Genomic DNA, 14,469 nt, shown 5'->3' on the forward strand with positions numbered 1-14,469 from the left:
TTTAGACTGTCACCATCCTGAGGGCTTCCAAATCCACACAGACGGAAAAGGCCCGGCTTTTGGGTTCCTCTCTCATCACCAATAATCTTGACCACTAACTAAACCCACCCACTCCTGTGAACACACGCTCAGCTGTCCTTAGTCTTGCTACTCCCCCTTTGAAATCTTGGTCCTGACCACAGCCCCTTTCCCAGTAACTGCTAACACACCCCTTCAACCCCATCACAGTTCCCTGTCCTTTGACCAGTGTCTTTGGCCTCTTAGCTCCCTTCCCTACTCCGGTCCACATCAGCCATCCCCTTGATGATGATTCTTATTTTGCACGATCTGTTGCTGCACACGCCTAATAAAGCCCAACCGTGAATGGATCCAATTGTTGCAGACTCCGTGCCTACGTTTGGGTTACTGATAGAAAAATAAAATCAGAAAAGTGGCACTGTGAATTTGTAATAATAGATAATATTTAGCAATGGTTGAGTGCTTACCTCATGTTCGGTGCATGGATTATTTCATCTTCAGAACCACTCCATGCAGTAGACATTAATATTATTTTCATCTTCAAGGGGAAGAAACTGAGTCTTGCCGAGGTCAGAACATGCCTACTGTCACACAACTGAGGGAGTGAGCGAGCCTGGATTCACACACAGGCTGTCTGGCAGTCTAGAGGCCACACAGTTAGGACCATCAATCTCAACCGGCCCTCGGCATTGCCCACAGCATCTGGCTGTAATTTTCCACCGTGCAATTTTAAACCTTCTCACTTCTCTCAAACCACAGACTTCCCTACCTTTCCCCTCCCTCTCAACAGATGACTGTGCCTCCTAATTACAGAGAAAATAGAAGCCATCAGACCATTTTTCTTGCTCTCCTGCCACCAAATGTACAGACTTACCTGCGTCACTCTCCTTCATGGCTGTCTTCCCGCCTGTTACGATGTGACATTTTCAAAGACAGAAAACAGGCAGAACTACAAAATAGCAGACATGTTCTTTCCAAGGGGAGAATGAAACCATTTTATTTGGGGGAATGTTAAAACAAAGCCATATACAATTTGTAACAAATACAATACAATTGTTTGTTCCCTAGTCCTGAATAATTACAGTATATACAAATTCAATAAGGCACTGGTTCCCAAAAGAACACAAAGGAGTCTTCTTTTGAAACAGACAGGCAACAAAACCCCTTATATATTGCCAATTCTCTCCAAAAAATATGGCATTGTTTTATTGTTTTGTTTTACAAGAGGAATCATAATTGCTAAATTAAATCACTTCTTGTGTCACGCTTTCACGTCCACTGCTGTGTGACTGTGTTTTCAAAGGAGATATAACTACAGAACAATTCAAGCTTAAAACACTGTACTTCTTTCAGTGCCTTTCCACCTACAAACAGAGAAGAACCAGAGCAGACCCACAACATAAAACACTGCAACTTCTAATGCATATGCATGACTCCAGGAACGTGAAACTCGGTCATTATTCAGTACTTGCTATTACCTGACTACAGACAGCAGAAATGCCTCAAAGAATTCCTTGCAAATACAATCTTAGCCTGTTTTCTACCAAGCTTTATGTTTTGAGAATGAAAAGAATGGTCACTCGTGACTTCTGAGCGGTGCTTTCTGGGCGGTCAGAGGCCTGTCTCCTCACACACAGTGTGCACAGCACCGCCACTTGTAAATTAACAATCTACACACTTTCATAAATAAATATTAGGTTTCATTTAGTACTTTATCATCCATAATATTTTACTCTCTAATCCACATAATGGAGTTGTGCCAGACTCCAAACTGAACATAATATTTATATATACATATATATTTATATAATATACACACACATACATAAACTATAAACCTCAATATCTTAGCATACAAAACTTATATTAGCTAACAACTAATATTTAGGATTCCTTTTGGGGGGAGAGCAATTAGAAGAAAATCTTAGTCTTTGAAATAGTCCTGAAAGTAAGCAATCAACTACATTATTAATTTCCATGTTCTCATTTATCCTATTCAAAGACAAAAGAAAATAGTGAAATAAAATTCACTTCTGAGCCACTAGAAACGTAAAAATCAAACAGGATTATTCGGAAGTGAGTAGGTAGTCTCGATAAGAACAATTTAGTTTTCCCTACGTAAGGTGGATTTCAGTAAGATAGAAAAATCTGTTCATAAAAACATTCTTGTCTTATTGAAAGATTATGACAGCTAAATGGGTCTTTTTAAGTATCTCAGGGATAACTTTTAAATGTTCATCGTGAATCTGGTTGAGCATTAGAAAGTAAGCTATTGATTCTTCCAAAGCAACTAAACAAATAATATAGAAGAAATGTGGGTACTCTTTTAATTTCCTCCCATTCTTCACTGGAACCAATGCCTCTCTAGAAATCTAGTTTACTTTCAAATCATCACTTCCTCACAAAATATCCTAATTTGAAGTTATTCACATAGAAGAGCCTACCAAAAAGAAAACACATTTTTATCTAAGAGGTAAGCCCAACCTCACTTAAACGTAGGGAAAACTGAGAAACACAAACATGTCCCCACTTAACTGGCCTAAAGGGTACTTGTTTGCAGACGATCTGATTAGAGGCACTGAAGTTTCTCTCCACGGCTCAGATGATCATCACACGTAGTTCTAGCCACACATTCCTTCTAAGCTGTCACAAAGAAGACAACTCGAAACAAGGGAAAGGAACCTTTACGTTCCTATTCAGGCTATTTTAACATCAATAAAAGCTGCATTCTGATTACAAGAATATTTGGAACCAACTGTTTTTCATCTTTGAAAAGACAGAAATTTTTTTCCTATTCAAAGATTAAGAAAATCTTCTTTCTTTGTTACAAACACAATGCGGCTATGAAACCCTGGGAAGTGGATGCTGAGTACAGACCACTCTGTTTCTCCTTATGATTCTCCCAAACTGTAGACACAACTCACAACACTCTCTGTTCTGGGATGTTCTCTGGATGCACAAGTCACCAGCTGCAAGTCCACTTCAGAAGTGAGAAAAACATTCTCTCATTTTTCATGCAGCTGTCCGATTTTCAAAAACCTTCCATCTTTCAGTTACCAAGTAGTGAAATGTGTTATAAAACAGTGCCCCCTGGAGCATTCTGGAAGGAACGTCAAAATAAAAAGGCCAAGGAGAACTACTTCCCAATTCTTTACTAAACACTACAGAATTTCTAAGAAGCAAAGGAAAACCACAGCAACAAAATGTAAATGAATCAAGTTGAGAGGGATGTGTACAATCTGAACTTTCGGTTCCTGTTGCTAAGGAGTGTTGGCCCTGTCAACGACTTGACTTGTGTTGCCTAAAAGTTAAAACCCTGTATAACTGAGTAGGTGAAGACATGTTTTGCACAAGTGCCACAGAGAAGAAAAAAATAATAAATTAGAAAGTGAATTGAACATCATGAGAATACAATAAAATGAGTCAGCATTCCTAGCATGTAAAATTATCACTTAAGATGGACATATTTGATCCATATCTATGCTAGAATAGTAAATCACAGCAGCCAGAATATTTTGTGGCCTCCAACAGCTCTCTTCGGCTGTCCCAGTAGGAGGTTATATTTATCTATTTTTAAATTAAAATTTAGTTAAATTAAACTGACATATCCTTCCTCTCCTTCCCTTAACTCAGACACAAAAAAGACAGACAATAACAAGAAGAAACCGTCTTCATCTGTACAAGATAGGGGGTGCCTCCTCTCCCTGGGGCCCCTGCACCTCCTCCCTCGCTCCCTACCTTGTGGATGGGAACTCCTTACAGCACAAGAGCAAATTAGCTCAATTTTAAAGCGCTTTGTCTTCAACTCAACTGATGGCTATTTTATTGAATATCGATCCTTTCATTTGAGAGGTCAAAAGCACGCATGAGTCAACTGTCTGCACATAAACAACGGTTTGTTTGTGTTTAATGAAAAGGAAGGGATTTCACCATGAAAGAAATGCCTAACAGAATCAGAAACACAAAGTGGTTTTGAAGAATAGCTTCAACGCTTAGTTCTAATAAAGTCACATAAAACCTTCATTTGTTCCATCTCTTCTGAAGCTCCAAAAGGTCACCTGCGGGAATCCCAAAATGTGGTCCCAGGCAGGTGGCGTTTGTACCCAGGTGCATTCACATTGCTGAGGCAGCCTCAAGGCAGGGCTGGCCAGAGTGGTCGGAGGCGGCAAGGGCCAGGCCTTTCAAGATGAGTTCAGTCTATGATCTCCAATTTCACAGACTGTCTTTTGGTTTGAGAGTGCAACACATTTTCACCAATGGAAAAACATACTTTAATTTACCTTCCAGCAGAGTTTCTGGGAAGAATTTTTGTTGTTAGAATTTAAACTATAAACCTTAAAACATCTACATTATTTATTTTGGCAAAATTAAAGCATTTTTTGAAAAAAAAAAAAAAGAAAAGGCAATCCCAAAATACAGGGCTTTCTTAGAAAGCAACATGCATCGTATCTTGAACAAGTTACCCAAGCGGCTTCTCCTTCCTACACACAGACACAACGGATCCGTGTTTCCGGGAACTTCTCTGTCTTTGTCCAGGCTGCTCACTGAGAGTTGAGGCTGAACCCACTGGGAAGCAGGACCATGTTCAAGGCTTGTACTATGGATGCTTTTGGAAGATCTTTTGCTCTGCCCACAAACAGAAGAATATTGACTGGCTTTCTCCAGAGATGCTTATTTTTCCCCTCAAATCAGAGTTTAATGTCCTGGGACTCTGACATTTTGGCAAGTGTTTTCTTAACACGCAGGGCTGTCAGTCTTGAAGCAGGATTGTGAGCCCAGCATTCTGTCATGAGTTTCCCCATCTGCCTTAGACACTGTGGGAAAAGAAAGGAAAATTGGAGTAACACTACATCAATGGATTATGTGCATGGTTGGTACCTGATATTGGCTTTTAGTTTTGGATTTCTGAAATTTGAATATATTTTTAAAAGATACTCTTAAAACCACGTAGACATAAAATTCCACAAAACTTATTTTCTTCTGCAAATTTTAAATGACTAAAACAGATTTTCATGTCTTCCTTGTGATAGGAACAAGCAGGTGGCTTTGCCGATTGTAAAAGAGTGTCTTTGAAGTCACATTAAACAAATACGAAATACCCAGGGAGTCTGTATTCCACTCCACAATCCCAGATTGTTTATAACACTTGATAAGCTTAAATCTTTTATCTAGTTCCATACTATTCAAACACACACGGTTATTCCTAAATCACAGCCGTCTGCTACAATAACAGCATCACACTGTACCATTTAACAAGATTAATGGCCTGTGCACAGCCTCACTAAAACTTTCTCCTGTGTTCTCTGTGGTACATCAATTATTGGTCTTCCTGTTGAAAAGCACAATTTCACTTCATTAGAAATCCTCAGTGAAGGGATTTCGAGTAACACCAATGCCCATAACCACCTTCGAAATAATATAATTCCAGCATCTCATAAAGCTTTCTGCACAGCTCGTTGGAAAACACATGTATTATTTAGCATTTCAGTAATGAGACACAAAGCCAATGACCCACAGGTGATTTTTAATGCATTTAACAGTGAAGAGTTAGTTTATAAACACGCCCTGTCCATTGGTTTGCGTTGGCTTTGCTACATGTTTGATGACTACACACAGGCAGTAGGGATGCCTCCAACTCCTCGCTGCCAGGGCACTCAGGGCTCTGAGTGAGTTTACAGGCTGAGAGGGTGGACGGAGAGGCCGGGGAGCAGGAGGAGATGAGTGAGGAAAGGCCAGGCCCGCCGACTCGTTTCCTCCTTCTGAGCAGCTCCGTTTAGACCTGCTTAGGTTTCACCACTACCTCCTTAGAGCCCAGCTGAACTGGACCTGTTCACACCGTACTTTATCATCCTTATTAACACAGATCCATAGCTGTCAGCAGTCTCAGCAGCCAACTTGTCCCACTTCTGTGTACAGAAAACTGCGTTCTTCAGATGCCTCTCTTGCCTCTCATCAAAATGAGAGACTGTTGTATGCGGGTTTGTCATAAGGAAAATTCATCATGTTTTAAAAACACACAGAGAGAAATTACAGCCTTTATGCAAGTGTCAGGACACCACAAATAAGTGAAATAATGTTATCGCTTAGGCAGGCTGAACGTTGACCCACTGGATATATTCTGGAAGTAATAAAATCAAACAGAAAAAAGGAATAGATAATTTAACACACCACACTTAGCTCCATATAAATTATTGCAATGAGGCACATTTCCATCACCATCAAAACAAGGAAAAAGAAGAATCCCTGTAATGAACATTTGGGGTTTTGGCAAACGGAGAAAAAGTCTGTTTACAAGTTGGTCACAGCCACATGGTGACGGAGGCCTCACCTCGTCGCTCGTCCACCGGTTGGGGAAGGAGGGCCGCAGCTTCTTGATGCACACAATCTCCCTCATGTCCTCATAGGACGGGTCACTGGGCACGAGGTCATGATAGGGAAGCTGGTACTCCTCCACTATACCTGAAAATATGGTTTTATGACTGTTGTTATTTTCTGTGAAGTGGAAATAAAAGTCAGGTGTACATACTGTTCTCAAAGAAAAGTTGGTTCAGTACGAAAGACAAGCTCAGGTTGAAAAACAACAAAATAAATCTTGAAAAAAATGTGCCCACATGACAATCTAATTTTAAAAAATGAATAAAAAGCCTAATAAATCATATTATTATAGGTCTTCAAGCTTTTTTCTAATTTCCAAAAGCTAAATAAAACAAGTGCTTCAAATTTATTTTCAATTTTATAAAGGCTCTTATATGCCAAATTTAAAAAAAACTGTTATTAAATCTCAACGTAAACTTGGCAGACATATCCCAAACTCATGCTGCATAATATGTGACTATTTCTATTACTGCAGTAGAGATTATGAACCTCATAATAAATCTGGCACTGTATCCTACTTTAACAAAATGTCAGATTTACATTTTTTTCTGCTTTCTCATAAGAATGCATTTCTGCACATTTAAAATTTGTAAAATGATACACACCTAAAAATATTAACCATGGTTTTTTAGGTGTAAGGACTGTCTGATTTTTATTTTCTTCTTTAAATTTTCTGTATTTATCCAAACTTTCTACAAGGAATACTTTACTGTTAGAAAAAGAATAAGTGTTGTTGAAGGAAGGGTTAAGAAATACAAATCTATGTCATCTTTAGGGAAACAGCATTCATCACGCTAAATTCTCTCTCATTTCATTTTTCCTAATTTCTACCTTTTTCCTCGTGTCCTTTAAGAAAGCAGGTTGCCTGTGTCTTCTTTCCAATCCTATCTGATGAACTCCTCACAATAATTCTAAGTGGCCTCTGTCCTCAGAGGATGCTGCTCTGAACAGTCTTTCCAGGGCACCCATCCTCCCCATCCTAAATCATCTTTTATAGAAGTATTGCTTTTCATCTGAACAGATGATACCACCAGGTAGGCAGAGTATCTACTGCATCATTAATTCACTGGGGGTTTACTCTGATGACAAAACCTGTAAGTGTGAATTATGCCCTTTCTCGTAAACTTAAACCCATATATAATCATAAAGGACCAGAGGGTTCAAAAGTTTTCTCAGACCATTCCAGCTCACCATTCCTGCTGTGCCCCGCAGAGCCCGCACAGCATAATTACGCGTGGTATCTATGTTAACACTCCCTTCCATTGTGTTTCATCTCTGTATGAGGTAATAAAGGCACAGGGTCTAACGCATGTGAGACATCGTTTCATTCCAGCTCTTCCTCCCTTTGTAATTCTCAAGACAATGGCTCTAGAAACATTTGGAGGGCAAAGACGGTATCTACCTAATTCATCTCTGATCTTCCTCAGTGCCTAATGTTGGTGCCATTACCTGGATGGACTGATGCACGGGTGGTGGCAAGTCTGTCTTTGAACCATGGGCCTTACTCCTTTCTCCTTATCAAAATTTTCCATATTAGCTGCCATTTAATTGCTCCTGAAACTTCAAAATTTTCTCTTTCCTTCCGAAGTTTGTAACGCCTACATCTTGATGTATCTACTCATCCAAAAGTATCTGGACTAGAAAGACAAGCCCCCAAACTTCCAATATCTCCTAAAGGACAGTATTGGGGAACAGAATTTTGTGCGTTGCCTCTCTGGAAAGAGAAAACAAACTCATTGTTGAGAGCCTACTACATACCAGGCATGGAAGTGGGTGTGCTATGTAATTTATCTTATTAAGTTCTCACACACACTTTATGAGATAGCATTATGATCCACATTAGACAAAGGAGGAAACTTGGTTTTGAGGGATTAAGTAACTTGCCCAAGGCCATACAGTTGGTATGGAGTGGAGATGGGACTCTAATGGCATTGACAAATACATGTCAATGTCATACAGAGATCAGGGAACATTTGAGTACCTCTCAAACCTCCACAGGCAGACAGCCCTAGTGACGCTATTAGTACCGTGCTGTTCACATGAGGCTGGCTTGTTTTTAAGCTGCGATTCATTTCACCTGTATTCTGGCCCACAGGCTTTCAAACAGAGGCTTCCTGTGGCCCTCTTTGCTTTAGATATTCAGGAAAACACAATTGGAAAAGTAATCCTGTACTCTGCTGCTCCTTCAGCTTCTCCAAACCTATCTTAATTACACAAGTGTAAGCTTATTATTTAAAAATAGGCTTATCTATATAAAGCATGAAATCAAGGCACATGTGATTCGTTAATTTTCTTGGTTACTTCTTCATAACTATGATGAGAGATTTATTCAATATCTGGTTAGGAAAAATTTCTTACGTTAACTTTCCTTTTGGACAAAAGAGTTCCCTCACTTTAGAGGGAATGTGCTCTGTTTTAAACGCTTGTAGAAGGCTCAGAATTCCCAGATTGGAAGGCACTGCACTGAAGACGATCTTTCCACCAAAGAGTAAACGCTGTCGATTAACTGTCTCTCCTTATGTTTAAATATGAATCTAAAGATAAGTTAAGGCTCTACCAACCAAAATGAAAATTTTAATTAACAGTTAACATGTACTGAGTGCTATTTATGTGCCAGGCAGTTTCCATTCTTTTTATAATCACTGAAACCTCACAACAACCGCTGAGACAGATACAATAATTCACCTCCTTCTAAGATGAGAAAATCAAAGCAAAGTTTAGTAACTTGTCCAAGGTCCACAGATAATAGACGGCAGGTCCAAAAACAAATCTCAGTGCTACTTAAGTGTACACTGCACTTTCTGTATCTTGGGCAAGCTTAAGTTTTCATGACGGTGAGTTCAAATTGACCATCATGAGAAGCGCAGTGGCATCAAGGTCTGTTAACCAGCACAACCATGAAAGAACCAGAAACAGGGTACTTGACACTGAAGAGCCTAAGACTCAGCTCGTCACTTAAAACGTGTGGGAATCTACCCAAAGATGGATTGTGCAGCAGTAAGCAAAATTCTACAAGCAATAATAATAAAACCTCTGAATATTTAAGGATGCCTTCTTACTTAGTCTTACTAAGGAATCCTTATGCTTGTAGAAATATTCCCAGGAACAATAATAATATTCTCATGCTTTAATTTCCTTTTGTTAAAAGCTGATGACTTCAAATGGCTTTATGAGGAAGCAGTATAGAAAATCAAGAAGTAGGGGTTTAAAGAATGGGTGCCCCACCCACACTTGTCTCTACCTTCATCTGTGCAGAGGAAGTCAGAGGGAATGGGGCATTGGGGTTGTGGATGGGGCCCAGCAGGTTGGTAAGAAGAAGCCGGAAGGGGTAGGGAGGAGGGTTGACTTGATGGAGCAACTACTGGAGGAAGTGCTCAAGAGAGAAGGAACACAATACATGGAGCAGAAGGGGGTGATCTCTGAAAAGGCAAGAGGATAGTATGCCTACAAGACATTTATCAGTAGTAGGTGGAGGTAAGGAGGCAGTCAAAGATCATTCTAAGATGTTAAATATCATTTCCTGGGAGGATTGTGACTCCATCAACAGAAATAAAAGGGGGAAATAAAAAGAAAATCTGATTTTGTGGACAATGCAATAACTCTGATTCCTAGGAGAAAGAAAGGATTTGTAGAAGCTCCACTGTTACTTACCTCCAGACACACATCTCCTAGCAACCTCCCAAAGGATGAGTCCAAAACTGTACATGTCGGCCATGATGTATGACTGAAAGTGATTCCTATTCAAGCTCTCATCCAGCACTTCTGGAGGCATGTAGCGTTTGGTGCCAACTCGAGTGTTGGGCGGGATGTCAACTTCATTCGTGTCACTAAGGACAAAGTACAGCAAAGCACTATCAGCCCTGAGGAGGACCAACAAATAACAAATAGAAGTGACTCCTGAACCAGGGTTCAGTGAGACGGGGGAAAGGAGAGCCTTCCAGGGGACAACATTTCCTTGAAAAATATCTCTTGCCAAAAGTTAATATTAAATGTTCACAGGTGAAAACCCAGTGAAGATGACAATTAGAATGAATTTGCAACATATAAGATTGCATTACCTCTAGATAAAATATAAACTCCAAATAATTGCTAAATATTACTGAATGTCTAAAAAATCCCTTCCTTCTCTTCATATTTTAATAGCTTTGCTTTTAAAATTGGCATGTGCACATGCCAATTTGGTTTGAGACAGTATTTTTTAAGCCAAGTGTTATGAGACTGTTAAATCTACATACAGGTAAAAAGGGGGGGAAGGAAGGGACATCAGACTTGCAAGTGCTTTACTTTGATAAGCAGGGACCTATAGAAAAGCTTTCTATGATCACTATTATTTCATAAACCAAATAACATACATTTATAATCAAAAGAGGAAAGGAATAACTGAATATAATATCTTTAGTTTCATGAAAATTTCACAGTGTGACCATTTTATTACTTCCCATAGACTGGGAGAAAATTCAGGATGGACAGACATCAATATGCACACTGGCATTGAGAAGCACAGCCTCAGCACAGGGAGCTGGAGCCAGAGTTCTGAACCCACGTCTCGAAGCTATTGAACTACTATTGCTTGACAGGTTGACAGTCAAATGAGACGAGATGTGTAAAATCACTGCCAGCACAGCACTAAGCATGTATGAGAAGATTAACAAGTACTACCTCAATAGGCACTAGAGGAACTAAGAAACTAAACCCTAGTTTTGTTTTGTTTTTGCTGAGGAACGTTAGCCCTGAGCTAACATCTGCTGCCAATCCTCCTCTTTTTTTTGCTGAGGAAGATTGGCCCTGAGTTAACATCTGTGCCAATCTTCCTCCACTTTATCTGTGGGTCGCTGCCACAGCATGGCTGATGAGTAGTGTAGGTCCATGTCTGGGATGCAAACCTGAGAACCTGGGCTGCTGAGGCAAAGCATGCCAAATGTAACCACTACCCCACTGGGCCAGCCCCAGTGAACCCCACTTTTGGTGGATGAAGCAACTATAAAACAGAAAAGGTACCAAAACTCATTTTTAAACTGAAGTTTGTGGAAAATCTTGAATAAACCTTCCTAACTCCTAATTCCCAAGAAGTGCTTTATTTTCTTTTCATTACACTCTACTGACTCTCAAGCATTTACATATTATTTCCCCTCAAGATGGAAAATGGTTACGCACACCAAATAGTCCATTTATCATCTGCGTCACAGACAATACCAAACTTACCAAAACACTAGTTGCTTTTGGACAAAATCTCTGGGTTTGATCTTACTGCATTAATCTCTATCCTCTAAAACATAAAATATCTAGTGTCATTTGGGAAAATTTAAAGGCTGGCAGATGTTCCTCTCTTTATATCTCAGAACTGTTTACATTTACTAAACCTTATAAAGCTTCAATCTTAGAACCTTTTAAAATTCACTTCCAGCTAAAATCCTTAATCAGAAGCTATTCCAACAGACGTGTCACCAGCATACTCATTAGTCCCCTCACGATCTTCCAGGAGGAACTCTGAAGGAGCTATTTTCCTAAAATAGAAGTTAAAGCGTAAATTTTGAAAAATGACCCAAACTAAACAGCTGGTATTCCTTACCATCTGTAAATGCAGGTCTTAGTGTTGTGGGCTCTTTTTGAAGACCAGGAAAAGAGGTTAGAATGTGAATTCTTAGTATTTCCCAGCAAGATGTAATAGAATAATGTCATCTTATATTTAAATAGTAAATGGTAAGGGAAGAAAGTGAGCCAAGAAGAGGCTTAACAAAAACTGGAAAAACATCAGATTTAAAAGATGCTGCAAAAGCTCCACCTTCAATTGAATAAAGTAATTTCTTTCCTCCTCTTCTACCCGCGGACACCTCTTATGTGAGCACACAGTGGTATTTCATTAATGTGTTGTATGCGTGTGTTATAATTTATCATTTTGAATCATCAGAGGAAGACGGTGGTGGGCCCAGGTAGAGAAGTCTGGCTTCTATGAAGAGAAACAAACATGAGGGCTTGCAGATGGAAAGAAGAGAGCATAGGGCCTAAGTTAATTCCAGAACACGCACTGAGAAAGGAAACCAAGCACAGTCTTAGCATGGGCCCCAAAGGGGTGCGTGTAGGCCAAAGACAGACTCTGACCACAGCTGATGAAGACTTTAGGCAACTCCTTCCCATTCTCACTCTTAGCTCCCTGATGTTTTATTTGGATTTGGGAGGTCAGGAAGGGCTAATGAAATTTGTGACATGGACGCCTATTGGCAAACTGAAAGGTAACTGTTACCTGATGATGGAATTAAGACTTGTGACGGCTGAACTATATACATATTCATCTCTAACCTCTCATTCCCTCAAACACTGAAAAAAAGCACACAGTCAAGGATTTTGCTTGTCCATCAAATGGGCTAAGCATGTTCCCGTCCCTCCCCCGCTTCCTCTCCCCACCCAAGTGTCTTCCTAATAGTATTCGAATAAATATCTTACCTCAGAGTATTTGCATAAATATCCTCCTTTGCAGTACATAAATAAATATTCATCTTCCAACCTAAGCTTGTAAACTCGTCTGTCATTGTTTGGTATGTCCCTAGGGAACACAGCCCCAATCATCTCCACTCACAGTGTGCTCTGCACATGATAGGTAAAGAATATACTTTAAACCAAAGGAGGAGAAGGTCTTTCTACAATAAACTTCGCTATGGATAATTTAAAGAGAAATATAAAAACCTCTATTATATATAGACCATAAAATGAAACATTACATACAAGAATTTTGTTAAGAAAATTAATTTTGTAAGAGATGACTATTAACCTAGCGGCAAATGCCTGAGCAGTACATTTAAACAACACACACGCTCACTGTAAGTAATTCACCTCTGATATTCTAAAGTACCAGATCCTCCAAGACATACAACTCTGTCTCTTCTTCCCTCAGGAGCGTTTCTATACTTGAAAGTAATTAACCTGCATTTCTCTCTCAGGTTTTCAGAAACATCCTCTTACCTGTTCCCAAATAAGGGCAGAGAAAAACTGAGCTTCTATTAATCTTCAAGATCAAAAATAGAAACTAAAGGGATTTAACACAGCGCCAGCAAGAAGAAATGAAGAAAAGAGACAGGAAGTAGAGTCAGAGAGTGCGGAGCACGCACGAAGAGGGCTGAGTCACGGAAGGAGAAAGAAGGCAGACAAGGCGCGCGCTCCTTCAGCTTTCCCCGCTTCCTTTTCCATGGAGGGGCCGGGAGGCGCGAGAAGGACAGTCGGCAAGAAAAGATGGATACTGCACAAGGGGGGCAGAGCCAGAGAAATGAACCCCAAGCCACGCCTCATCCTACGTACTGCACAGCTACACACACACAGCCAAGTTATAAAGTCATGTACAGGAAAGATAATACCAACTTCAGGATACTGGTTATTTCTGGGAGGGAAAAAGGAGAGTGAAATAACGAACAGAATGCCAACAGGGCTATCTCCAACATCGGAATTCTTTTCAGAAGAAAGACGAGGCAAAAATAAGACAAATTGTTAACATTTGATAATGTTAAGGTATTACATGAGTGCCTCATTACTTTTTATACCTTTCTATATGTTTAAAATATATTATAATTAAATATATTATAAATGAAAAAACTCAGCAGGATGAGGACCTAGAAAAATTTTCATTTCAAGGATTCAGGCACTTGTTAGAGGCATAAGGGTCTGAGGATCAAAAGTCGTCTAAATAAACTGGGCAAAATTACAGAGAAGATGAGTTTCCACCAGGGAGAACTGGAAATATTGCATCAAAGACATGGATGCTGTCTTCACGGTAGAGTAAACACGGCCTCTCTTCTCTCCTCCACGCAGCAGGGTGGGATGCATTTGCACAAAGGGGCCACGAGTGAAGAGCTGGGTTTAGAGAATCACAGGGGCAGGCACTTTTACCCATTTATGTTTTTATAATTAATACTTCCAAGAGATCCAACATGGCTTTTGTCCCTGTTAATGTGAATACCAGTGTGATACAGACTTAAGTAGAATTGGGGGAAAAATATATATATATATATATAATGTGAACAAAATAAACTAAATTAAGGGATTTGGGGTAAATTCCTCTCTAGGAAAAAACACTATTTTAGAATCATA

At 39.7% G+C, this 14,469-nt stretch overlaps 1 protein-coding gene across 17 annotated transcripts in view; it reads right to left on the reverse strand.

The window, feature by feature from the left end:
* Positions 1–986: 986 nt before the first annotated feature.
* The window catches only part of BMPR1B (bone morphogenetic protein receptor type 1B), a 377,622-nt gene continuing 364,139 nt past the window's right edge, over positions 987–14,469 (reverse strand). For 12 of the 17 annotated variants that reach the window (XM_070505348.1, XM_070505338.1, XM_070505345.1 and 9 more), the window contains 3 exons: positions 10,045–10,220; positions 6,347–6,510; positions 987–4,832 (listed from right to left, as the gene is read on the reverse strand). In XM_070505348.1, the coding sequence (XP_070361449.1) occupies positions 4,707–4,832; positions 6,347–6,510; positions 10,045–10,220 (466 nt within the window). In that variant the 3' untranslated portion in view covers positions 987–4,706. Of the gene's footprint in view, positions 4,833–6,346; positions 6,511–10,044; positions 10,221–14,469 lie in introns of those variants that run through there. The other 5 variants (XM_044766344.2, XM_070505337.1, XM_070505347.1 and 2 more) reach the window with 2 other exon arrangements.

Source organism: Equus asinus, chromosome 3 (assembly GCF_041296235.1).
Source record: "Equus asinus isolate D_3611 breed Donkey chromosome 3, EquAss-T2T_v2, whole genome shotgun sequence".
Classification (NCBI taxonomy): Eukaryota; Metazoa; Chordata; class Mammalia; order Perissodactyla; family Equidae; genus Equus; species Equus asinus.